The following is a 26,758-nucleotide window of genomic DNA, read 5'->3' as shown; positions in this document are numbered from 1 at the left end:
AAAACTGAGTTTAAATGCATTTGGCTAAGGTGTATGTAAACTTCTGACTTCAACTGTATGTGTACATTTATTTTGCAACGCTTACGCACGTGACCTGTGTGGTCAGCATGTGACACAGCATCGCAGTGCAAGCTGTGTTGCTACAGATGCTGGTTCAATACCCACGCTGGCCTCGACTGGGAGACCCATGAGATTGTAGGTTTTTGGTTTCTCTCCCTCTAAAAACATTAATAAATCATGCTAAATAACAACCTGGCTTTATTTACAAATCGGTAACAATGTCTCACCCCATGTTCAAGAAGAATGCCCTTTTGCCTCGCTCATTTTACGTTATTTGAAAACGAAATCTCCAAAATATTGTTATTTGTTAAACAAAGCGATTATTATTAATCTAGAATTATAATTTTGAAAAAAGGTTTTCAAACACTTGTAGCCCGATTAGCAGCATAATCAAAGTGAGGAAAATCGGTGATCTGCTGTATACATATGGTCTATACTTTTCCAATACTCCTCACGCCGCCCGAAACTCCAACCTTAACACAGTTACCATTCAAAAACGAGAACAGACGAAATGGACATTTTCATCAAGCCAGCTTCTTTATGGTGGTACCATTTCCAGGGTTAGGACAGTAACCACGAGAGGACTTGAAAATGAGTCGGAGCTGAGATGTATTTTGGTATGTTTTACAGAGTTCAAGTAACAGACATCTCAACATCAACTGTTCAGAAGGGACTGCAGGAATCAGGCCTTCGTGGTCAAAATGCTGCAAAGAAACCACTATGAAGGGACACCAATAAGAAGAAGAGACTTGCTTGGGCCAACAAACACGAGCAATGGACATTAGCCTGGTGGAAATCTGTCCTTTGGTCTGATGAAATCAAATTTGAGATTTTTGGTTCCTATCGCCATGTCTTTGTGAGATGCAGAGTAGGTGAACGGATGATCTCTGCATGTGTGGTTCCCACTGTGAAGCATGGAGGAGGTGTGTTGGTGTGGGGGTGCTTTGCTGGTGACACTGTATGTGATTTATTTAGAATTCAAGGCACACTTAATGAGCATGGCTACCACAGCATTCTGCAGTGATACGCCATCCAACCTGGTTTGCGCTTAGTGGGACTATCATTTGTTTATCAACAGGACAATGACCGAAAACACACCTCCAGGCTGTGTAAGGGCTATTTGACCAAGGAGAGTGATGGATTGCTGCATCAGATGACCTGGCCTCGAAAATCACCTGACCTCAACCCAATTCAGATGGTTAGGGATGAGTTGGACCGCAGAGTGAAGAAAAAGCAGCCAAGTGCTCAGCATATGTGGGAATTGAAAATCTAATCCATGAGGTCAAAAGAACTGTCCGTAGAGCTCCGAGACAGGATTGTGGCGAGGCACAGATCGGGGGAAGGGTACCAACAAATTTCTGCAGAATTGAAGGTCCAAGAACACATTGGCCTCCATCATTCTTAAATGGAGGAAGTTTGGAACCACCAAGTGTCACGACAGCCCACTTGGAGTTTGCCAAAAGACACCTAAAGGACTCTGACAATGAGAAACAAGATTCTCTGGTCTGATGAAATCAAGATTGAACTCTCTCGCCTAAACGCCAAGCGTCACGTCTGGAGGAAACCTGGCACCATCCCTATGGTGAAGCATGGTGGCAGCATTATGCTGTGGGGATGTTTTTCAGCGGCAGGGACTGCGAGACTAGTCAGGATCGAGGGAAAGATGAACGGAGCAAAGTACAGAGAGATCCCTGATGAAAACCTGCTACAGAGTGCTCAGGATCTCCAGACTGGGGCGAATGTTCATTTTCCAACAGAACAACGACCTTAGGCACACAGCCAAGACAACGCAAGCGTGGCCTCGGGGCAAGTCTCTGAATGTCCTTGAGTAGCCCAGCCAGAGCCCGGACTTGATCCCGATCGAACATCTCTGGAGAGACTTGAAAATAGCTGTGCAGCAACATTCCCAATCCAACCTGACAGAGCTTGAGAGGATCTGCAAGAAGACTCAAGGCTGTAATCGCTGCCAAAGGTGTTTCAACAAAGTACTGAGTAAAGGGTCTGAATATTTAACTGAAATGTGATTTCAGGTTTTTTCTTTTTTTGCAAACATTTCTAAAAACCAGATTTTGCTTTGTCATTATGGGGTATTGTGTGTGGATTTTAGAATAAGGCTAACGTAACAAAATGTGGAAAAAGTCAAGGGGTCTGAATAATTTGCGAGTGCACCGTTATAACTGTTACATTGTTGCAGCTGCTTCCTGATATGACTGGGTGTCGAGTTAAGTAATCATATCACCTTTCCATGAGTTAATATTTATTAACAACAATTTTCCTTTCACATACAAAGTGTACATTTTAATCAATAAACTCCTCCCCACCAACAAAAAAAATGAACAATGTATGTATCATCAATGTAGGCCTATAATTGAAGCCCTTTCAAATTGCCGCTAAACATAAAATCAGCAGATGCAGGGGGGAAAAAAAGCAAAAGTTCACAATAGCACAAGCAATGACAAAATGTCTGTTTATATATATAACACACAAACTAAAGGAAAAGTAAATCATTTAATACCAGTGGAGAACTAGAATACATGTTGCTATTCTCTCTGGGAAACGTACTTGTCCACCACAGAATACTAGTCCAGAGGGCGATGAGTTGGATGAATAAAGCAGACTAAAAGGACTGCAATCTAACTACCTCAACGTTCAGACTCATTTATAAACATCCAGGCTGGCAGAAGACAAATCAGATAACGAGGTATTCCTTTAAAAAGCATATTTGAATTGACATGTCGATGTAGGTAGTGTCCCAACCAGGAGAAGAACAGCCGCTCAGTAGCTCGACATTCAAGTGCGTGCAACGTATGACGCCGCAGATGGAAATGTGGCGTACACAGCCGACATGGTTCCTCATTCTGCTTGGCATGGAATCCCACCTGTTCTACATAGTATCTTTCTACCTGAACGTTCTGTCCTCCCGGATAAGCAGCTGGTTAGTGGTACATGTTCCTCGCCGAGCCCCGTGAAGTCGAGAACGAGAGCAGCTGCATTACAGAAGGAGCGCTGAAGCGTCTAAACGGTCACATCTTCACAATTCGAAAACGTCTCTCTTGGTTTAAGGGCCAGAGCACTGGATTGGTGACCCAAAAAATATTGAGAGACGTTTTCGAGCCGATGGCCCACCTTTTGAGGCGAGGCGCGTTCGTTTTAGCGTGCACCGGGAGGGTGGAGTTTGCCCATTTTAGACCATCCAAGGGCAACCGGGCAAGCTAAAATGAACGCATCCCATCATGTCCCCTTATGTATTTGTCAGGTGGATTGACAGTAGTTAAGAGTGCATGGTAATCATCGGCGATCTACAGTACAGTGCAATAGGCCCCTTGGAGATCTCCACAGGTACAAAAGTCCTATTGAAAGGCAATACATAAACATAAAAATAGCACTGTAAAAAAAAAAAAAAAAAAAAAAAGGGTTAAGGGACTAGACTGAGAACCATGTTTTTAGTGAGTGGAAACACACGTGGCCAATTCCACATCTTCCTCTCTTCGAGGTTATTCATTTCTACTCCGGTGGGTTTCCAGGAAATAACTCCCTCGCTACTAAAGTCTCCGTACGTCTCCTTGAACATTCAAGCGTATGCTTTCCTCTGCATGTAAGTCACTTAAGTTTAAGTAAACTATTGAGGAACCTGTAACACACCACAAAGAGACAAATGTTTTTTTCACTCGGGAGTTAAACTACAGTATAGGTGGAAGCATAAACCGCTCTTTACTCTGTAAGCTACAGGGACCACCTGCTCAAAGGCCCCTTTTCCCTAATCCCCCCCCCGTCCCGTCAGCTAGGCCTATACCAAAGTGCAATGTCAGCATATACGGCCAAGTCGCAAATCACTCCCTATACTCTATACACTGCACTACCTTCGACTAGACAAAAATAACGTGTTACATTGAGAAGAGAGCGCAATTTGAGATGCAGCAGTATCTAAATACACCCCCCGACTGTCTGTGAGAGACAGGCACAGACGCCCATTCGGCTGCTGACAGTCAGGTCACATGGTCTGAAAGGCTAATGGGAGTTGATGGCACCTGACCAGCTCCTACTTCATGGAGCCGCATGGGGATCAGTCACTGCCACTCCACTCTGGACACCAATGACAAGAAGGAAACCGTCCACCATAAACACACACGGCTTTACAGGGCTGCAGACGACTACTTTGGCTCTTACAGTTTCATTCCGGCAGAGCTCTGGGCCTCTAGTGGCAGCACAGTGAATCTGTACAAGCCGCTTTGTTTCTGATCACTATCTAAAAACAGGGATGCCTCTAGCCTTATCTAGTCCAGGTGGTTGAAGTGTAAAATCGTCAAGTACCGGTAGGTTTGTAAAAGTAACAGACAGTTATCCTTAGGCCCAGATGAATGAAGCGCTCTACACAGCTCCGTGGTTGCTTGGCTCGCCGGGCTGTCTCAGGAGCTGCGTCCCGTGATGTCGTCGTTGTCCTCAGAGGCTGCGGCCCATGATTATGATGTTTTTGGGGAAGCCCTCCATCTTGGCAACCTCGAAGCAGCCCAGCTTACTGTAGAAGTCTATCATCCTCTTGTCCGCCTGACGCACCTCACAGAACGCACCGATGGAACCTGGGGGGGGGGGTTAAACAACAGATTAACATAAGTAAGTAACAGTTACGGTAACACTACTTCAAACCTGCTGACATGCTTTATGTCATTTGTTATAAGCATGTGTGAGCCTTAATGTACTATTATAAGGCTAATAATGATAACCATCCTTATGCGTTAGAATTGGGATGCGGACAACTGAAGTTTCTGATATAGATTCATAGATGGTTGCGAGGGACCATTCATAGACTAGCAAATGTGCTTTATTGAGACAGGTTCTGTAGACACCACCTACCATTGGCCTTGAGGCAGGAAAGCAGGCATCCCATCATGCTCTTGGCCACGCTGGGATCGATGACCTTGGCATGGATGTCCATCTTAATGAGGGAAGGGAAGTTGGAGAGGAACGACTCTGGGAGGCCCTCCTCCTCCTCATGGAAACTCAACATCATCTTCTACAGGAAGGAAAGAGAAATTGTTTGACATTTTAGTCATTGAGCAGACGCTCTCGTCCAGGGCAACGTACAATAATACCCTTTCCAGGGGAACAATGCCCAGCTGAACCGTACTGCGCTGGCTTGGTTATTTTCCTTTCACAGGCCAGTGTAGTGCAGCTCTGATTGGCTCAGTTCAATAGTGTGAAAGGGATATTTGTGCATTTGACCAAAGTAGGCAACAGATATCGCGGTCATTGCAGCTTATAAAAAAGAAAAAAAGAATAAGTGTCAGTGTGTTAGAGTAAAAAAAAGTGAAAGAAACAGAGTGAACCCAGTCTCCTACCTCAGCATCAGAGAGGTCCTTCTGGCAGTCAGGCTTGTTGTATTTCTCCTGCATGGAGGGGATCCAGCTCATCTTACACTTCTTGACGAAGGGCTTGACGTCCACGGTGCCCAGAGCGTAACCACAGATCCCCTCCTCATCCTCCAGGACAAACCCATAGTCTGGACTCAGGTTCAGGAACCCTCCTACTAACCTGGAAAAACAGAGAAACATACTGTTAGTTAGGTATACGACATTGAAAAGAAACTCCAGCCCACCAATCATTTTGCTGCACAGATTTAATGTTTTTATTTTTTTTTAACCATCGTTTCAATCTCAATAGAACCTGTCTCCAGTTCCATTTTTTTTCCTTCAAAATAATGTTGGGCGACAACTAAAATGTACCAAAAAAAAGACCTTACCTGTCTCCTATGAGGTCTGGATCCTCTCCACCGAAGGGCAGTTCCTCCACTCCTTCAGAGTACATCTCTCTGCAGATCTTATACACTGCATGCTAGAACACACACACAGACACACACACACAGATGAGCCTAGAAGCAGTATTTAAAAACGAGGATAGCTCAGATGGGAATACCAACAGCGTGCCGTTACACCCAGTATGTTCAGCTAATCACTGAGTGAATACAGGAATCAGTGATCCAGAGGGGAAATTACACTCACCCATACCCACAGACACACCCACTGATGTAGAAGGAAAATGCTGTAAAATTTAAAACTAAAAAAAAAACTCTCCTCACCTCATCTTTAGGATAGCAGGGCCTGATGGAATAGATTTTGGATGTTGGCAGTGCGGGGGGAGGCTGGAAGAAAAGATCGTTTGCCCCGTCGATCGGCAAAAATCTCTGTCGGGGATCAAAAGAAACCGTTTCAGTCAAACTGACACCAGGCACCGGGTCTCTGCATTCACCGTTTCAGAAACCTTTGCTACTGCTGGGACACTGTGGCACCAACAACAGCTGCATGTCAAAGGCAGGCTAAAACCAGCCAATGGTCCAAGGCTTACTGCTGGGCTTCTGTGGTACTTTTGGCTCAACAGTGAACAGCAGCAGCAAATCATCACATCTGTTCTTATGAGAGCATAGCGTATACAGCATGTTTTCTTTTTAAAGTCAGGAATATGAGTTATAGGTGTATATTGGAAGAGCAAAGGCTTGGTCTCAGAAAAGGTGCTGCTGGCTAAAGGAGATGTTGCTGATCCATTCCCCGTGGCTGGTCTAAGGCATCGCTTCGAGTTGCCGCGCTGTGCAGGGCTGGGCCCGTGGCCCTCCTGTAGAGAGAAGTCATGATGCTGGCGCTGACAATGAGATAAAACTCCAGGAGCAAAACACTATTCTAACATACAATGCCTCGCAAAGGTCTACACACCCCTTGCACAATGTTCACATTTTGCCGCCTTAAAATGTAATTTAAAAAGAAAAACATATTCAATTCGATTGAAAAGGTGGAGTACGTTGTGTACATCAGTAGGAAAACAAAGTGAAAGAAAAATGATAAAACATTTTCCAAATGAATAAAATAAAACGTAGATGTCTTGTTTGCGTATGTTTTCACCCCCCAGTACTTGGTGGAAGCACCTTAGGAAACCATTTTGAATAAGACTCTACCAGCTTTGGACAAGTCCATTGGTTCTGTCAAAATTGCTCCAGGTAAGAGAACTTGGTTGGGGATCATGGATGGACAGCCATATTCAAACCTCGTCTCTGATATCAAGCAGATTTCAGTCAGGACTGAGACTGGATCATTCAGGAACACTCAACAACTATTGGAAAGTAATTCTGGTGTGTATTTGGCATTAAAATGTGTGTATTTTCCCACGGAAAAATCCAGGGTTAGGTGTTCAGAAGACTGAGGCGGGGTTTCCTCTAACGTTTTAACTGAGCCATTCTCCTTTCAGATTTTTTTTAAGATTGTGACAAACTCCCCAGTCCCTGGCGGTGACAAACACCATAACATGATGCCACCACCACAATACTTAGGAAACACAGACGATAAACAGCATTGCATTCACTCCACATTACAGGCATGTATGACAAAGTGAAAAGGAGGAATCCTGTGTTAATTAATACTGCAAGACAACACAGCAAACACAATAACTTCTGGTCCTAAATTTAAAGAGAAACAGGTTTGGGTCAAATGCAATACAACACAGAGTGAAACCCTATATTTGGTGGCAGCATTAAGTTATGGGTATGCTCGTCATCGTCAGGGACTGGGGGAGTTTGTCAGGATCCCAAAAAATGTGAAACGGACCAAAGCCCAGGTAAAAAGTTGGAGGAACACCCAACTCAGTCTTCTGAAAACCTAGCCCTGCGATAGATCTTCTTCAATGACACACCAGAATGGATTTCCAAGAAGTGTTGAGTGTTCCTGAGTGGTCCAGTCTCAGTCATGACTTGCATTTGCTTGAAAATCATAGACAAGGTTTGAATATTGCTGTCCATTTTCTATAATTTTTCTTTCACTTTAAAAATGTGTAGTAGATTGCGTAGATTGGAGAATAATTTTTTTAATCTAATTTCATCCCTTTTTCGATTGAATTTTAAGGCAGCAAAATGTGAAAACTGTGCAAGGGGTGTAGATTTTCATCAGTGACAGTATATTAAACATTAGATACAGCTAAAGACCAAGTCTGGAACCAACAGGACCCTGAACAACTTCTAGTTAACCAAACAGCTACCTGGACTTTCTGCATTGACCTTTCTTGCACAAACTTTGACTCATCACATATCCTGCTGCTATCATTTACTATCTGTCACTTTATTCACAGCTATATGTACACACAGTGCATTCATAAAGTTAACGTTTCCCACATTTTTACATTAAAACCTTATTCTAAAATGGATAACATTCCCCCCCCTCATCAATCTACACACAATACCCCATAATGACAAAGGAAAAACAGGTTTTAGAATTTTTTGCACATTTCCAAAAATACAAAAACTGAAATATCACATTTACATAAGTATTCAGACCCTTTACTCAGTACTTTGTTGAAGCACCCTCGGCAGCGATTACAGCCTTGAGCCTTCATGGGTATGACACTACAAGATTGGGACACCGGTATTTGAGAGGTTTCTCCCATTCTTCTCTGCAGATCCTCTCAAGCTCTGTCAGGTTGGATGGGGAGCGATGCTGCACAGCTATTTTCAGGTCTCTCCAGAAACATTCGATCGGGTTCAAGTCTGGGCAAATCAAGGACATTCAGAGAGTTGTCCCGAAGCCAGTCCTGCGTTGTCTTGGCTGTGTGCTTAGGGACGTTGTACGGTTGGAAGGTGAACCTTCGCCCCAGTCCGAGGTCCAGAGCCCCTCGAGCAGGTTTTAAATCAAGGATCTCCGTACTTTGCGCCGTTCATCTTTGCCTCAATCCTTACTAGTCTCCCAGTTACCGCTGCTGAAAAACATCTCCACAGCATAATGCTGCCACCACAATGCTTCACCGTAGGGATGGTGCCAGGTTTCCTCCAGACGTGACTCTTGGTATTTAGGCCAAAGAGTTCAATCTCGGTTTCATCAGACCAGAGAATCTTGTTTCTCATGGTCTGAGAGTCCTTTAGGTGTCTTTTGGTAAACTCCAAGCGGGCTGGCATGTGTCTTTTACTGAGGAGTGGCTTCCATCTGGCCACTCTACCATAAAGGCCTTAATGGTGAAGTGCTGCAGAGATGGTTGTCCTTCTGGAATGTTCTTCCATCTCCACAGAGAAACTCTGGAGCTCTGTCAGAGTGACCATCAGGTTCTTAGTCACCACCCTGACCAAGGCCCATCTTCCCCGATTGTTCAGTTTGGCCGGGCAGCCAGCTCTAGGAAGAGTCTTAGTGGTTCCAAACGTCTTCCATTTAAGAATGATGGAGGCCACTGTGTTCTTCAATGTTTTGGTACCCTGCCCCAGATTTGTGCCTCGACACAATCCTGTCTCGGAGCTCTACGGACAATTCCTTCAAACTCATGGATTGGTTTATGCAATGACGTGCACTGTCAACTGTGGGACCGTATATAGACAGGTGTGTGCCTTTCCAAATCATGTCTAATCAATTGAATTTACTACAGGTGGACTCCAATCAAGTTGTAGAAATATCAAGGATGATCAATGGAAATAGGATGCACCAGAGCTCAACTGAGTCTCATAAAGGGTCTGAATACTTATGTGAATAAGTTTTCTGTTTTTTATTTTGAATACCTTTGCAAACATTTCTGGAAAAAAAACTGTTTTTGCTTTGTTATTATGGGGTATTGTGTGTAGATTGAGGAAAACAATTATAGAATACATTTTAGAATAAGGCTGTAACATAAAAAAATGTGGGAAAAGGGACCCATCCGAATACTTTCCGAATGCACTGTATCTACCTACATTACCTCAGACCCCTGCACATTGATCAATACTGGTACCCAGTTATCGTTAGTAATTTTTAAAAATCTAGTATTAATAGTATTGTTACACGTTTTACTTTTCTTTCTCTCTGCATGGTTGGTATAAGTAAGTAAGCATTTCACTGTTAGTAACTGCTGTTTATGTAACAAATAACATTTGATTAGATTTTTATTTGAAGACCAACCACAGAGTCTTTTAAAGATCAACTACTACAAATAAAAATAAAAAATCCAACATGGGATATCTGATCTTAGTCTAGGAGTATCGTGTTTGCTCATGGAGTTTTTCTAGGCGGGCGGTGTCACTTGCGTTCTCGTTGGTGCAGCGATGCATACCCTTGCGTGTGCGAAAGGGTAGAATTTTGCGAAGCTTTTCCTGCAAATAAATGAGATGCCATGGAAATCTAACCCTAGCAATGCCACGCAGAGAATAGGCAGAATATGCGTGCCCCGTGGAAAAGCAGCATCTCCTTTGGGCAGTCGGCTGAGAGAAATTCAAATTTTAGAAAAAAACACTGCCTTGGAGGGACTCCTTCAGCTTTTTATGGTGTCAGTTCGCCCTTTTCCTTTTCAGACTGATCAGACCATACCAGATGCTGGTTGGACCAATGCCTTCAGAAACTTACAGGCACACTGTCCAAGACATGGACATTTTATTTAAAAAATTCTCATGATTCAGAGGTATAACCCTTCCTAGTCATGATCAGCCCACCTTAGACAGACCAAACCCTTTCACATCTGCTGTTGCGCAACAAACCACTTTCTCTTCAACACAAAACCCGTAATTCATTTTCTTTACTAGCATTACAAACAGTTTTATAATCTGTGAAGTCAGTGCGTAAGCATATACCTGGAACTCTCCTGCTAGACCGCCCCTAAAGGCCCAAGGCTCTTGGTCTCCACTAAGGAACTGTGCAGTGGCCTGACTACGGCACCCTGTTAGGAGCACACAGTGGCGGAGGGACACAGCATTACCATGGGGACCAGAGATAAAACGGGACTAACTGACAGGTCGTGGGGGGGGGGGGGGGGGGGGGGGGACTTTGGAAAATAATGATAACCTATCACTCCAAAGAAAAATGCTTTTAAAATTATATTTAAAAAAAATTATATTCGTATGAAAATGGTTTGGTTGGACGTTGGGCTCGAGCAACTAAAGCTTACTTTGGTGTTTCTCAACCGGGAGGAATTATTGAGGTTATAAAGCCTGGATCAATTCGACAGTTGGATTCCGGTTCACTTGCAGTGAGAACTTCACGCTCTAACTAGCCTAATCTGACCTTGGATCAGTGTCTAGGGGGAACTCGTCCTACCGTGTAAGCTTCAGCTGCCGTTGCCCCCCAGCACCTCATCTGAAGTCACATTCTCATCTAACCTGCCTCATCACATGACCAGGGAGCAGGACTCAAAACAGGAAGAGAGGACAACTGGGAGAGGACAGCTCTGTGCAAAGACACAAAACTAAAAAGGGGTGCAAAGTTCAGTGCACCTCAAGTGCCTACACCTACTTGTGTTGGCACGCCGCTCCCTTCTTACGAGAGCAACCTTGAACCTACTATTGTCAGTCACACCTTTCAAAACATATGAATGATTGCCATTTGCCATCATTGGTTGCTGTGCCTGTAAAGCACTTTGTGACAAAAAAAAGGTGCTATAGAGTAAGATCAGATTGATAGACGATCCCAAACCTGGTGATGAGGTCTCCTGTCATGTGACGAGACAGACACAGCGCGAGAAGAGGACAGAAGAGTCAACGCTCCTGCTATAAAAATCCAGTAGCAACCTCACCCTGACACCTAGAACACTTCCTCTGGTGAGGCTGGCCCCACTCAGCATACAGATGCATCCACAGGGAGGAATTCACAGCTCGCTTTCAGGTGCTTGGGAGTAAAGCACCACCACATGCCATTTGTTGATATCAAATAATTATTGGAGACACATATCTATGTCAATAAAACAACAGTTATTTCACAGTTGTTTGTCTCAGTGTTTCACATTGCAATGCAAGTTGCTCATCGCTTTTGTGAACAAACGACTAGTCACTTTCAAAGCAGCATTTGGAAAATACGGTGTGTACTATAGTTAGTACACACCAGACTGCGATGGACAGTAGAGAAACTAACATTCTGAAAGCCAGATGTGAACTCCAGTGTGTAGGTGCATCCAGTGCTGGTTTAAGCCTCTTCCATGAAAAGGCCTACTTGTAAAAACAAACATGTTAGAGAGAAATGAACAGCGCCAGAGAAAAGAAGATCTAAAACATTAACGTTTATCTCTCGCTCCTCAAGTTCGCTGCGCAAAATGTGACTGTCATTCCATCACCCATATCAAAACATCCGGATCTGATATGAAAATCAAAAACAATTAAAAACAATAACCAAATCAGAAAAGGTGGCCTGCGCAGACATTGGCCAGTGGTGATCCACTAGCAGTAGAAACTGGTACTGAGGATTTGTCCATCTGCACACGGTGAAGGGAGAGAACAGTAGAAGATAGTCGTTAGTAAATGTGTCTCAGTCACAACACCAGGGGGGGAGGAGGTAAGACTGACTGCCGGCTGCACAGCTACAGACCAATAAGAGGACGGATACTTAGAACATAAGCTCTTTGATCGGGCCTCGAGCGCGGTTTAGTTATAAAAGAGAAGCGTGACAAGTCGTCTACATACCGATTGGTTCACCGGATGTGGGAAAGCCTTTAGATTGCTTTATGTTCTGGTCTAGCTAGCCCACAGCTGGTCACGCTTTAGAAAGACCTACAAAATGGTTCTCTAGCGTCTAAATTGTTCCACTGGTTTAAGGCTTCATAACGCCGTTATAGCTTTGATTTAGCTGTAGTTCTGCCAGTGTGGGTTTGCTGCCTGCTGTGTACTGTATAGGTTAGAGCTCTCAGCTCTGGACAAAAACCTGTGAATGAAACATGGTTATTGTGTAACATACAGGCCATGCTGGTGCTTCAGGGTTGATCAAAATAGCTTCCAATGGCTACAGAAGATCACTCACAGAAATGTTGTTCTGACTCTTATCAAGACATGTTACGTGCAGGTGAAGTGTGTCTGTGCGCACATGCGCGTTCATGCATCCGTGAGTAGTGTGTGAGTTGGAGTGATTTTAATTTCAAGGAGTATGGGCTTTGATACAGCTAGAAGAAAGTATTCAGTGGAGGCTAAGCACTTTGAGCCAGCAATAACACTGGTACATAGAGCATGTGCTGAGAATAGGCTCGGCACCGACTTTGCTGACCTCTGCATTACTCAGTGAGGGCATTTTATGAAATGAATCGTTTCAATGCGGATCGATAATAAAATTGGCTCAGATATTCGATCACTATCTTTGTTCATGCACCAGAATGGCCTTTCTCTGTCAGTCACCTCGCTCTCCAAGCTCACAGAGCGGGGTGGAAGTGGGGGGGTTACCCTTGCGTCCCACCCCCCAGACACAGGCTGGCAGCAGGTTCTGTCTGTGTGTGTGTGAACGCAGCAGCCACCACACACAGCAAGCAGCAGTACCCCATCTCTGGACCTGTCACTACTGATACTGACAAATCACTTAGTTGTGGTGGACCAATTCATTTAGGGTTACTGTAGAGGGTGACTAGCAGTGCAAGCGGCATTCAGTTAGTCAAAGTAAAAATCAACAAATCAAAAAGTGCACTAAAACAGAATAAAAACAACAATTGAAAAGCAATGTAGCGGATGTCGATGTCTGTCGCTGATGGATATATAAGTGAAGTCGAAGTGATCCTAAAACTAACTGGGAGAGCTGACAATAAGAGTGAGTCTGTCTGAGTGAGTCTGTCTGCTCTAGACTCACCTTGAACACAGGTGAAAGGTGACAGAGATTAAAATGTTGCATTGCCAAGTCCACAAACATACTTAATAATCTGTTAAGCAGACTGGGGAGTGGGCACTATAGATACAGTACATGTTCAGATGATTCATTAATGTGTGCATGACTAAACTACCAAAGACTGGATGGCAGATGAAAAATCATACTGTGGCACTATCAATCTTATCATGGAGAAACTGCAATGTGGCCAAACACACATCTTTAATGCTCATACAGAAGCTTACCAAAATGATATTCACCTTTGTGTATGTATTGAGCTTAACTAACCATGAGACTTCACCATGAAGCTTAAAGACTTGACATATTTTTCCCATACCTACATCACCAGTCAGAAGTCTGGACACACCTACTCATTCATGGGTTTTTCTTTATTTTGACTAGTTTCTACATTGTAGAATAATAATGAAGACATCAAAACGATGAAATAAACACACATGGAATCACGTAGTAAACAAAAAAAGTGTATTTCAGATTTTTCAGTGTAGCCACCCTTTGCCTTGATGACAGCTTTGCACCCTCTTGGCATTCTCTCAACCAGCTCAAATCAAATCGTATTTGTCACATACACATGGTTAGCAGATGTTAATGCGAGTGTAGCGAAATGCTTGTGCTTCTCGTTCCGACAACGCAGTAATAACTAACGAGTAATCTAACCTAACAGCTTCACAGTCTTGAAGGAGCTTCCACATATGTTGAGCACTTGTTGGCTGCTTTTCCTTCACTCTGCGGTCCAACTCATCCCAAACCATCTCAATTGGGTTGAGGTTGGGTGATTGTGGAGGCCAGGTCATCTGATGCAGCACTCCATCACTCTCCTTATTAGTAAAATAGTCCTTACACAGCTTGGAGGTGTGTTGGGTCATTGTCCTGTTGAAATACAAATGATAGACCGACTAAGCGCAAACTAGATGAGATGGAGTATCGCAACTGGACAATGACCCAACACACCTCCCAGCTGTGTAAGGGCTATTTGACGAAGAAGGAGAGTGCTGCATCAGATGACCTGGCCTCCACAAATCACCCGACCTCAACCCAATTGAGATGGTTTGGGATGAGTTGGGCCGCAGAGTGAAGGAAAAGCAGCCAACAAGTGCTCAACATATGTGGGGGCTCAGCATATGTGGGAACTCCTTCAAGACTGTTGGAAAAGCATTCCAGGTGAAGCTGGTTGACAGAATGCAAAGAGTGTGCAAAGCTGACATCAAGGTAAAGGATGGCTACTTAGAAGAATCTCAAATAAAATATATTTTGATTTGTTTAACACTTTTTTGGTTACTATAAGATTCCATGTGTTATTATATACACTGCTCAAAAAAATAAAGGGAACACTAAAATAACACATCCTAGATCTGAATGAATGAAATATTCTTATGAAATACTTTTATCTTTACATAGTTGAATGTGCTGACAACAAAATCACACAAAAATGATCAATGGAAATCAAATTTATCAACCCATGGAGGTCTGGATTTGGAGTCACACTCAAAATTAAAGTGGAAAACCACACTACAGGCTGATCTAACTTTGATGTAATGTCCTTAAAACAATTCAAAATTAGGCTCAGTAGTGTGTGTGGCCTCCACGTGCCTGTATGACCTCCCTACAACGCCTGGGCATGCTCCTGATGAGGTGGCGGATGGTCTCCTGAGGGATCTCCTCCCAGACCTGGACTAAAGCATCCGCCAACTCCTGGACAGTCTGTTGGTGGATGGAGCGAGACATGATATCCCAGATGTGCTCAATTGGATTCAGGTCTGGGGAACGGGCGGGCCAGTCCATAGCATCAATGCCTTCCTCTTGCAGGAACTGCTGACACACTACAGCCACATGAGGTCTAGCATTGTCTGGCATTAGGAGGAACCCAGGGCCAACCGCACCAGCATATGGTCTCACAAGGGGTCTGAGGATCTCATCTCGGTACCTAATGGCAGTCAGGCTACCTCTGGCGAGCACATGGAGGGCTGTGCGCCCCCCCCCAATGAAATGCCACCCCACACCATGACTGACCCACCGCCAAACCGGTCATGCTGGAGGATGTTGCAGGCAGCAGAACGTTCTCCGCGGCGTCTCCAGACTCTGTCACGTCTGTCACATGTGCTCAGTGTGAACCTGCTTTCATCTGTGAAGAGCACAGGGCGTCAGTGGCGAATTTTCCAATCTTGTTGTTTTCTGGCAAATGCCAAACGTCCTGCACGGTGTTGGGCTGTAAGCACAACCCCCACCTGTGGACATCGGGCCCTCATACCACCCTCATGGAGTTGAGGCCTGCTGGAGGTCATTTTGCAGGGCTCTGGCAGTGCTCCTCCTGCTCCTCCTTGCACAAAGGCGGAGGTAGCGGTCCTGCTGCTGGGTTGCTGCCCTCCTACGGCCTCCTCCACATCTCCTGATGTGGTCCCCACCTGCAGAACCACTACTTCATTGGGGGTGTCTTGCTAATTGCCTATAATTTCCACCTGTTGTCTATTCCATTTGCACAACAGCATGTGACATTTATTGTCAATCAGTGTTGCTTCCTAAGTGGAAAATTTGATTTCACAGAATTGTGATTGACTTGGGAGTTACATTGTGTTGTTTAAGTGTTCCCTTTATTTTTTTGAGCAGTGTAGTTTTGATGTCTTCATTATTATGATACAATGTAGAATTTAAAAAATAAATAAAAATACATACATATATATATATATAGTACAAATAAAGACTAACACAGGAATGAGTAGGTGTATCCACATTTTTGACATGTACTGTATATGTGTTTCATGTCCTACACTTACTGTTTCTGAGGCTCTGAGAAGTCGGAGTCAAGCTGTACCATTTCAGGTGTCCATACCGTATGTACCTGTTCTGTGTGTGTGTGTGTGTGTGTGTTTGTGAGAGAGTGTGTGTGTCCATGCGTACCTAGCCACTGGACAAAGGACTTGACCATGGACATGATGCTCTTGATGTCCCAGATGTAGGGGTAGAGGTCATAGAGGATGGTGCGGTTGGCTGAGTTAGACAGCCTGGTGAACATCTGGATGACCGAGCAACACATCTCCTCAAACCTCTCCGCCCGGGACTGCCACTCCACTACCTGGGGGACAGGAAACAGGGTGGTGTTCATTAGGGCACATAACAGAAGGGGCTATGATGATTTTTGTTTAACTGTGTAATCGACGACTATGGATGAAGACCGTAATGAAAATAATAGAACCTTCAATTTCATTTCAAAGTCGATAAACTTGACCCAAAAGCAGCAAAGTAAGCCTGGTTTAGGTATAACAGCCGATATAGACAAGACGAGGAAAATCCAGGAAGTTTTCGAATTTTGTATTGTGGAACAAACAGCTGACTGAAAACGGGACCGCCGGGCTTTAAAAAATATGACACATGCAGTTGTCTCCAGTCCAGAGTGGAGATGATTATTATTATTTTTTAAGTGGGCTATTTGAAAAATGATAACTGTGACCTTGGTCACATGACTGCCATTAGTCCTACTAATGAACATGGGCCAGTTGAGACTCTTTTAAAAGACATATCCAATGGTAACATGGTCACTGACAGAACTCATCCACAGCCTTGGACAGAACTAAATGTATCGACTTTCCAGTGTGTGTGCCACTGCATGGATCAGGTTTCAGTGTTTTAGACAAACATCTCAATGGCTGCTTAGAGACACTACACAACCACCTGTGGTAAACCGTGGGGTGTTGGGTTGAGGGTGCAGAGATTAACACAGAGACCGGGAGGTTTTAGTCAGCAAACATAACTTTACTAGGCCATAAAATAAACATAACAAAGAAAAGCACGTAGGTTTGGCTCAGTCCTTCTTCTCAGCTTTGGTTCTGTGTCGGTCTCTCCCTCGGTGTGCCACAGTGCTCCTTTTATGTGGCCTCCACAGCTGGTTGGCACTTAATTACCTACACTTGGAGCTATCCATGTCGGGGTGCCCATCTCGTGTACTCCCAGCAGAGGGAGCCAACGTTGCAGCACGTACCTCCCTTCTATTACCACCCCCCGGGGTAGACCTCTCAGGATACCACACACACACACACCATTTTGTACCGCAGTCGTCACCACCATAAACCCTGAATATTTTTCAGCTCTGAATATCAGAAAAAAATGTAATGACTAACCAAATTAACATAAATAGAATCTCCCTCCTCTCTACCAATACCTGGGTGGCCTGGAGGTTAAAAGCGTTGGCCCAGTAATTGGAAGGGCGCTGGTTCGAATCCCAGAGGCGGTGGAAGGTGGAACAATCTGCCATTCTGCGCACCCACTGAAATCGAATTAGCATCATAATAATAATCCCCATAAAAATATTAGTTAAAGCTAGAGATATGTTTTATGGGCATCTGCGAGAAAAAGGTGAAAGAGCTAGAGAGCGGTGTTTGTCAGACCATGGGACATCCTTAAAAATCGGTATTCTCACAAAATCGCCTGTAGCGTCTGAACAGTTGGGCCTACAAACTATTATGACACCTCTATGGAAAGGTGACCCCTCTCACAAACATGTTGGTTGTTTTGCTCTAGGACACCCACAGGCCTCACAAGACTCGTCTGAAGGTCCCCCGGTCAATGATGCCTCAGTTTTTCCGGCACTGAGCAAATTTCAGGTCTGCTGAGCACAAAAATACGTGCAACTTCCGGTGTGCGTTTACCCTGAATACCGAGGCTGTACTCGCTTTAAGTTAAAACTAACAGTGATCAAGTAGGCTACTGTGGCTATTTGTTCATAATAGGCCTACCAGGAGGGGCCTACCATCAAAAACAATGGAGAAAATGCATCCCATAACATTTTAACATGGAAATGGCTGAACGATAGAAAAGCTGACAGTAGCTGCGAATGTGTGGTGTTCAATGTAGGCCTACATTCCATGATCATTTTGAAAAAAACATGCAGGGCTTGACATGAACCAAAATAATAACGGAAGCCACTCCTCAGTAAAAGGCACGACAGCCTGCTTGGAGTTTGCCAAAAGACACCTAAAGTCTGTGCCTTGACACAATCCTGTCTCTTTTTTAAAGTAATTTATTGCTTTGAACACCACAACATTTTGACTTTAAAAAAGAGACAGGATTGTGTCAAGGCACAGATCTGGGGCAGGGTACCAAAACATTGAAGGTCCACAAGAACACAGTAAAGGGAAGAAGTTTGGAACCACCAAGACTATTCCTAGAGCCACCCGGCCAAATTGAGCAATCGGGGGATAAGGACCTTGGTCAGGGAGGTGACAAAGAACCCGATGGTCAGAACTCCAGAGTTTCTCTGTGGAGATGGGAGAACCTTCCAGAAGGACAACAACAATCTATGCAGCACTCCACCAATCAGGCATATATATATATATATATATATATATATATATATATATCTAAAGACTTTCAGACCATTAGAAACAAGATTCTCTAGTTACCTTGGTGTTCTTGGGCACAGGGACTTTAACGGTCTGCTTAAAACATGTTGGTATTACAGACTCGGAGAGGGTGAAAATGTCAGTGAAGACACGTGCCAGTTGGTCGGCGCATACTCAAGGTACATGTCCTGGTAATCCGTCTGGCTCTTGTGAATGTTGACCTGTTTAGAAGGTCCCCTTCATGCCTTTCAATGCAAAATAATCCTACTCCTATGCATTCTGCCTACATCAAAACCTTGTTTAGGTATGTTGCATTGAAAGTGGCCAATATTGCATTGGTTCGATCACAATTTCCACAGTAAAGGGAAACATTGATAGAGTGAACTTCAATCCTGTTATTTAAATCTCGTGCTTCTTTGCGCAGGCTGACATTACTTCTGCGCAGCTCCCCCGGGACTACCACGCAGAGGGAACCATTGCCCCCGGTACCAAACAAATTATAGATAAATAAATAAAATACTGTTTAGAGCCCAAAAAATTTCATAAATAACAAATGTTTCCTGATCTTTCTAATAGGACAGTTCAAACTTCCACAAATTGTTTTTCCATGTAGCTAATCTGTTATTCAATGCATTTGTACTGGCTAATAGCAGTAAGGTCAAAAATAATGTACATTTAAAATATATATATATATATTGATACTTCAAGGGGTTTTAAAATTCAAAATCAAACCACAAAATGATGCTTGTTATGACACTCTTAAAGCAATTCCATATAGCTTAGTAGAACCCCTCCCTCGGCTTAGACAGAGGGCTTAAGACTTTTATGGGTTAAATGCGGAAGACACATTTCGGTTGAATGCACTCAGTTGTGGAACTGACTAGGTACCCCCCCCCCCCCCCCCCACACCTACCTTCTCTGGCTCCTTGCCCTTGCAGTCGACACCGACGGTGCTGCAGTTAGCCCGGAGCCAATTGAACTCCTTGAGCATGTGTAGGGCCTTGGGTCCGTACTCATAGGGCAGGTAGAAGAGCTCAGCCAGCAGGATCAGGTCCTCCAAAGAAAGAGACTCTGCAGTGTACAATACCTTCTCATTGGGACCAAGCACAAAAACATCCTGAAAGACAAACAAAATGTAATTGTTTGAACATATGTAATTTAATTGTAAGTCACTTTGGATAATCTGAGTAGCTTTGTATGTAATTGTCAGACACACACACACACACACACACACACACACACACACACACACACACACACACACACACACACACACACACAAATACAATTATGGGTATTTCCATTACTTTCAAAGACATTTGTATGTACAGTGCCCTCGGAAAGTATTCAGACTGATGGACTTCCCACATTTTGTTCCTTCACAGCCTTATTACAAAATGTATTAAATAAAAATCCTGAGCAAGCAGGTTTTTAGAAATGTTTGCAAATAATTTTTTTTAAACTACAGAAATACCTTATTTGCACAAGTATTCAGACACTTTGCAATGAGACATGAAATTGAGGACAGATGCATCCTGTATCAATTGGTCATCATTGAGATGTTTCTACAACTTGATTGGAGGCCACCTGTGGTAAATTCATTTGATTGGACATGATTTGGAAAGGCACATACCGGTCTATATAATATGTGCATGTCAGAGCAAAAACCAAGCCATGAGGTCGAAGGAATTGTCCGTAGAGCTCCGAGACAAGATTGTGTTGAGGCACAGATCTGGGGAAGGATACCAAAACATTTCTACGGCATTGAAGGTCCCCAAGAACACAGTGGCCTCCATCATTCTTAAATGGAAGAGGTTTGCAACCACCAAGACTCTTCCAAGAGCTGGCTGTCCGGCCAAACTGAACAATCGGGGGAGAAAGGCTTTGGTCAGGGAGGTGACCAAGAATGCGATGGTCACTCTGACAGAGCTCCAGAGTTCCTCTGTGGAGATGGGAGAACCATCCAGAAGCAATCTCTGCAGCACTCCGCCAATCAGGCCTTTATGGTAGAGTAGCCAGGCAGAAGCAACTCCTCAGTACAAAGCACATAACAGCCCGCTTGGAGTTTGCCAAAAAGCACCTAAAGGACTCTCAGACAATGAGAAACAAGATTCTCTGGTCTGATGAAACGAATATTCAACTCTTTGGCCTGAATGCCAAGCGTCACGTCTGGAGGAAACCTGGCACCATCCCTACGGTGAAGCATGGTGGTGGCAGTATCATGTTGTGGGGATACTAGTCAGGATCGAGGCAAAGAGGAACGGAGCAAAGTGCTGAGAGATCCTTGATGAAAACCTGCTACAGAGCACTCAGGATCTCAGACTGGGGGCGAAGGTTCACCTTCCAACAGGACAACAACCCCAAGCACACAGCCAAGACAATGCAGGAGTGGTTTCGGGACAAGTCTCTGAATGTCCTTGAGTGGCCCTGCCAGAGCCCGGACTTGAACCCGATCAAACATCTCTGGAGAGACCTGAAAATAGCTGTGCAGCGACAGTCCTAATCCAACCTGACAGAGCTTGAGAGGATCTGCAAAGAAGAATGGGAGAAACTCCCCAAATACAGGTGTGCCAAGCTTGTAGTGTCATAACCATGAAGACTTGTGCCTGTAATCGCTGCCAAAGGTGCTTCAAGAAAATACTGAGTAAAGGGTCTGAATACTTATGTAAATGTGATATATTTTTAAAATTAGCAAACATGTATATTGTGTGTAGATTGATGAGGGGGAAAAAACAAATGTAAATACATTTTAAAGTAAGGCTGTAACCTAATAAAAATGTGGAAAAAGTCAAGAGGTCGGAATACTTTCCAAAGGCACTGTATATCCCTTCCTCCCATTCCTCCAACCAAATCACAGGTAGGCCTTCGCAAATATGCCATTATACGCAGCATTATATTACACACTGAACCATGTGAAGTTAAATTAAAATGTGTTGAATTGAGTAGAAGTGTGAATTTCAGTGACAGGTTTTTGCATAGCACATGCGCAGAACTTTTTTTCCCCCCTCCGTGGTATCGCTAGTAAAATGTTGGTGTCGTGACAACACTACTCCCATAATGTATTTGGAAAAAAATACAGTGCCTTGCGAAAGTATTCAGCCCCCTTGAACTTTGCGACCTTTTGCCACATTTCAGGCTTCAAACATAAAGATATAAAACTGTATTTTTTTGTGAAGAATCAACAACAAGTGGGACACAATCATGAAGTGGAACGACATTTATTGGATATTTCAAACTTTTTTAACAAATCAAAAACTGAAAACTGAAAATTGGGCATGCAAAATTATTCAGCCCCTTTACTTTCAGTGCAGCAAACTCTCTCCAGAAGTTCAGTGAGGATCTCTGAATGATCCAATGTTGACCTAAATGACTAATGATGATAAATCCAATCCACCTGTGTGTAATCAAGTCTCCGTATAAATGCACCTGCACTGTGATAGTCTGAGGTCCGTTAAAAGCGCAGAGAGCATCATGAAGAACAAGGAACACACCAGGCAGGTCCGAGATACTGTTGTGAAGAAGTTTAAAGCTGGATTTGGATACAAAAAGATTTCCCAAGCTTTAACCATCCCAAGGAGCACTGTGCAAGCGATAATATTGAAATGGAAGGAGTATCAGACCACTGCAAATCTACCAAGACCTGGCCGTCCCTCTAAACTTTCAGCTCATACAAGGAGAAGACTGATCAGAGATGCAGCCAAGAGGCCCATGATCACTCTGGATGAACTGCAGAGATCTACAGCTGAGGTGGGAGACTCTGTCCATAGGACAACAATCAGTCGTATATTGCACAAATCTGGCCTTTATGGAAGAGTGGCAAGAAGAAAGCCATTTCTTAAAGATATCCATAAAAAGTGTTGTTTAAAGATTGCCACAAGCCACCTGGGAGACACACCAAACATGTGGAAGAAGGTGCTCTGGTCAGATGAAACCAAAATTGAACTTTTTGGCAACAATGCAAAACGTTATGTTTGGCGTAAAAGCAACACAGCTCACACCATCCCCACTGTCAAACATGGTGGTGGCAGCATCATGGTTTGGGCCTACTTTTCTTCAGCAGGGACAGGGAAGATGGTTAAAATTGATGGGAAGATGGATGGAGCCAAATACAGGACCATTCTGGAAGAAAACCTGATGGAGTCTGCAAAAGACCTGAGACTGGGATGGAGATTTGTCTTCCAACAAGACAATGATCCAAAACATAAAGCAAAATCTACAATGGAATGGTTCAAAAATAAACATATCCAGGTGTTAGAATGGCCAAGTCAAAGTCCAGACCTGAATCCAATCGAGAATCTGTGGAAAGAACTGAAAACTGCTGTTCACAAATGCTCTCCATCCAACCTCACTGAGCTCGAGCTGTTTTGCAAGGAGGAATGGGAAAAAATGTCAGTCTCTCAATGTGCAAAACTGATAGAGACATACCCCAAGCGACTTACAGCTGTAATCGCAGCTAAAGGTGGCGCTACAAAGTATTAACTTAAGGGGGCTGAATAATTTTGCACGCCCAATTTTTCAGTTTTTGAAATTGTTAAAAAAGTTTTAAATATCCAATAAATGTCGTTCCACTTCATGATTGTGTCCCACTTGTTGTTGATTCTTCACAAAAAAATACAGTTTTATATCTTTATGTTTGAAGCCTGAAATGTGGCAAAAGGTCGCAAAGTTCAAGGGGGCCGAATACTTTCGCAAGGCACTGTAGATTATTTATAGGAATTGTTTTGAAAACACTTAAATACTTTTCAAATTCCAATAGAAGTAGTTGATTAGGGCCACATTATTTGAAAATAATAATTGAAAATATTAAAATACACAGAACATAAGAATAACAAATAATCAATCAAATACACACGTATACGAACCCAGGTCTGAGACGCACACAAACGTCTTACCTGTTTGAGCTGTTCGTCTGTCTGCATGGGGGCCATGTCAATGTCCTCCTCTGGAGACTTGGAATCAGGAACTAGAACCTCCCGGTCTGTGTCCATGGGCTTCAGATCCTCCACCATCTTGTCTAAAAGGACCAGGCTGTTCTTGGTCTCAGTTTCAACCTCCGCTACAGGGTCTGGCTCTGGCTCCGTCTCATATGGTTTCTCCACAACCATCTCCATCGGCTCTTCGTCAGACTCCTTCTTCTCAACATCCACCTGAACAACAGAAGCGTTTGGGAAACAAGTTATCGCCTCACTATCTCCGTGATCCCACGGGGATCTTTTCATTCTATTGCGTGTTTATTGTCGATCGGTTGTAATGAAAATCAATTTTTTTTGTTGTTGTCATATGTAGACTAATGTGAGACTTCAGTGACAACACAGACAAACAAGGGAAATGAGCTCAAAGCCATTGGATGTGCATTGCATACTTTATGTACTATCTATCTAATATTAAAATGATCTAAAATAATCTAAGTTAAATCGGTAACTAACTACCCAACCTCTTGTTGTTGCAGACTCTTGGCCATGGGGTGGTTATTGGGGTCGGGGGCACCTGTGGGGGCCATGATGGGCTGTCGGAACACTGTAGTGACTGTCGTACCAGCACAGAGGGAGGAGTTGCCTAGTGATGACACGTTAATAGCTGAACTCTTAGCTCCGCTATGGGTTACCTGGCGACCTGGAGAGGAGACGAGAACAGAGACAATGTCAACATGCTATACACGACAAATATATAAAGGCTTAAATAACAAATATCAACATACTATGACAAATATATAATGTCTAGCTTTAATGGATGATTGACGAGTGTTTAAAATCCAGTGGTGGATTTGAGAGACATTTAACATTGCTCCAAATGATACAGTATGATACTGAAGTAAGGCAAAAGAAATACATACACAGGTGTTATATGCGAGATGATAGGTAGGTCACAGTGCTTACTGTTGTACTGGTGAGGCACTAAAAACTCCCCCAGCCACTCTGTGAGGGCCAGTTTCAGGGCGAGCTGAGGGCTGTACAACATGTCTGTCTCCAACTCCTCATCACTGCCCTCATTTTCCAGCTTGATCTGGATAGACACAGTACTGTCCTCTCCATCCGCTGAGAGAGGGATGTAGGAGGATGGAGCGAGAGGGAGGAAGGGCGAGAGAGAGAGGACGGAAGGGAGAGAAGGGGAAGGAAGGACAGGGATAGATACAGATATCATAACAAGGTGTAATGTACAGGCCTGTTTGAATACTGTGAAAGTGCCTCCTTCCCTTCCTCTATTGGAGAAACCCCTCACATGACTGGATGGAACTGAAAGCCATGTAATCTGAACGGACAGAATGCTTTTTGTGTCATTCTAAAAACCTACAGACATGAGACTTGGCCATTGACTTGGCCATTGTGTGACCCTACTCTACTCTATAAACACCAAAACAAACATTCACTTGGCCTCCAAATAGACACGTGGATTAACCATGCATAACAGTGCTAAAAGACCATACACCTTTAAGACCGGGGTGATTACAAGGGTTACTTTTATCCTACTACTCTTGGTTTCTCTGTGACGCTTCATCGATCAATTGGCAATAACACACCAGTTCAGGACAACAATAAAAAACCAACACACACAGCAGTCCTTGAGGACCAAAGCTGTACAACCCTGCTTTAAGACGTTTGCCTTTTAGGTTAAATCTGGCAAATTGCAGAACATAACATCTATTAAAGTGAATAAATAAATAAAGTCCACCCCAGTCAGACTAATTTCACTGTACCCGAGAGTGCCAGAACGGACAAATTAAATCTATTGTGGGATTAAAACTAAAGTCTAAATCAGACTTACTCATGGCGACATCCTTGCGCACTCCGTTCATGTTGGACTTGTACCAGGTGGCCAGGGTGTGGATGGCTACGAAGTTGGACTCGAACTCACAGTTGGGGTTGGTGAGAACCCCCTTTAGGCGGGGGATGAGCTCCGTGGAGCGCCCCTTGTACGGCCCCAGGAACAGACGCTTCTGGTCGTAGTCGTTGGCATGGATGTTGTCCCAGATTACCGGAGCTCTCTTCAGGATCTTAGAGACCTCCTCTATTGATTCCACTGTGATGTCTTTCGATACCACCTTAGGACCTGGAAACATAATTTCAGATACATCTAGGAGTCATAAAAGTTATAAAGTATGTTACAAGGTCTGTTGGTGTTTAAGGTTAATCTAATGAGTGCCAAAACATGTGTAATTTGAATTTGTTCGGATCTACTGTACCTGTCCACAGCACTTCAATGCCAGGTAGCAGCTTCTCTCCCACTGTGTGCAGGTAGGGGGACTGGGCAACATTGGGGTAGCAGAACGTTCCACAGTACTCTGGTTTAGTAAGACACAAAGAAAAACATACATAGAATCTATATCTTCTATCAACTATGAATCCGGACCAAATTTCAGTTACATACATAAACACAGGGCACGTCGATACACAGATACAGGTTATCCAGGGTCGTGTTCAGTAGGCACAAAACTGAAGAAAACATCCCGAAAAGGAGGGAAACCGGGAGATACCATATAAACTAAGAAATGCTTGTGTGTGTGTGTATGTATGTATGTGTATGTATGTTTGTATGTATGTATGTTACCTGTGGGGCAGAAGAGAAAGGTCTCAGGCTCTCCCAGGTACTGAAAGATCTCATTGGTGATGGACACCTGGGCATGGGCGAAGGAGCTGAACACTTCCTTGTCGGCGGGGCACATGTTGTGGTCAATGTCGTCAAACAGTAAGGCAAATGACTTGCAGCCGAAGTGAGTCACCTGAGCGAGAGTATTAATTATGAGACGATGTGTTAAGACTCCAGTAAATGAGTAAGTGCAGATGGTCAAGGATGTAGAGGCCATAGAATTAGGAATTAGAA

At 43.7% G+C, this 26,758-nt stretch overlaps 1 protein-coding gene across 9 annotated transcripts in view; it reads right to left on the bottom strand.

The window, feature by feature from the left end:
- Positions 1–2,300: 2,300 nt before the first annotated feature.
- Positions 2,301–26,758, bottom strand: part of LOC110526041 (protein O-GlcNAcase) — a 33,639-nt gene continuing 9,181 nt past the window's right edge. For 4 of the 9 annotated variants that reach the window (XM_021606634.3, XM_036981447.2, XM_090236160.1 and 1 more), the window contains 14 exons: positions 26,486–26,657; positions 26,121–26,219; positions 25,703–25,987; positions 24,817–24,975; positions 24,375–24,553; positions 23,833–24,087; positions 19,854–20,057; positions 16,503–16,677; positions 10,613–10,698; positions 6,134–6,238; positions 5,798–5,889; positions 5,397–5,589; positions 4,912–5,071; positions 2,301–4,637 (listed from right to left, as the gene is read on the bottom strand). In XM_021606634.3, coding sequence (XP_021462309.3) covers positions 4,501–4,637; positions 4,912–5,071; positions 5,397–5,589; positions 5,798–5,889; positions 6,134–6,238; positions 10,613–10,698; positions 16,503–16,677; positions 19,854–20,057; positions 23,833–24,087; positions 24,375–24,553; positions 24,817–24,975; positions 25,703–25,987; positions 26,121–26,219; positions 26,486–26,657 — 2,301 coding nt within the window. In that variant the 3' untranslated portion in view covers positions 2,301–4,500. Of the gene's footprint in view, positions 4,638–4,911; positions 5,072–5,396; positions 5,590–5,797; positions 5,890–6,133; positions 6,239–10,612; positions 12,223–16,502; positions 16,678–19,853; positions 20,058–23,832; positions 24,088–24,374; positions 24,554–24,816; positions 24,976–25,702; positions 25,988–26,120; positions 26,220–26,485; positions 26,658–26,758 lie in introns of all 9 variants that reach the window. The other 5 variants (XR_016496342.1, XR_016496344.1, XR_016496346.1 and 2 more) reach the window with 2 other exon arrangements.

Source organism: Oncorhynchus mykiss, chromosome 1 (genome assembly GCF_057628025.1).
Source record: "Oncorhynchus mykiss isolate SJ-2025 chromosome 1, ASM5762802v1, whole genome shotgun sequence".
Lineage (NCBI taxonomy): Eukaryota > Metazoa > Chordata > Actinopteri > Salmoniformes > Salmonidae > Oncorhynchus > Oncorhynchus mykiss.
The sequence above is the reverse complement of the archived record's forward strand: the minus strand, read 5'-3'. Positions and strand labels throughout refer to the sequence as shown.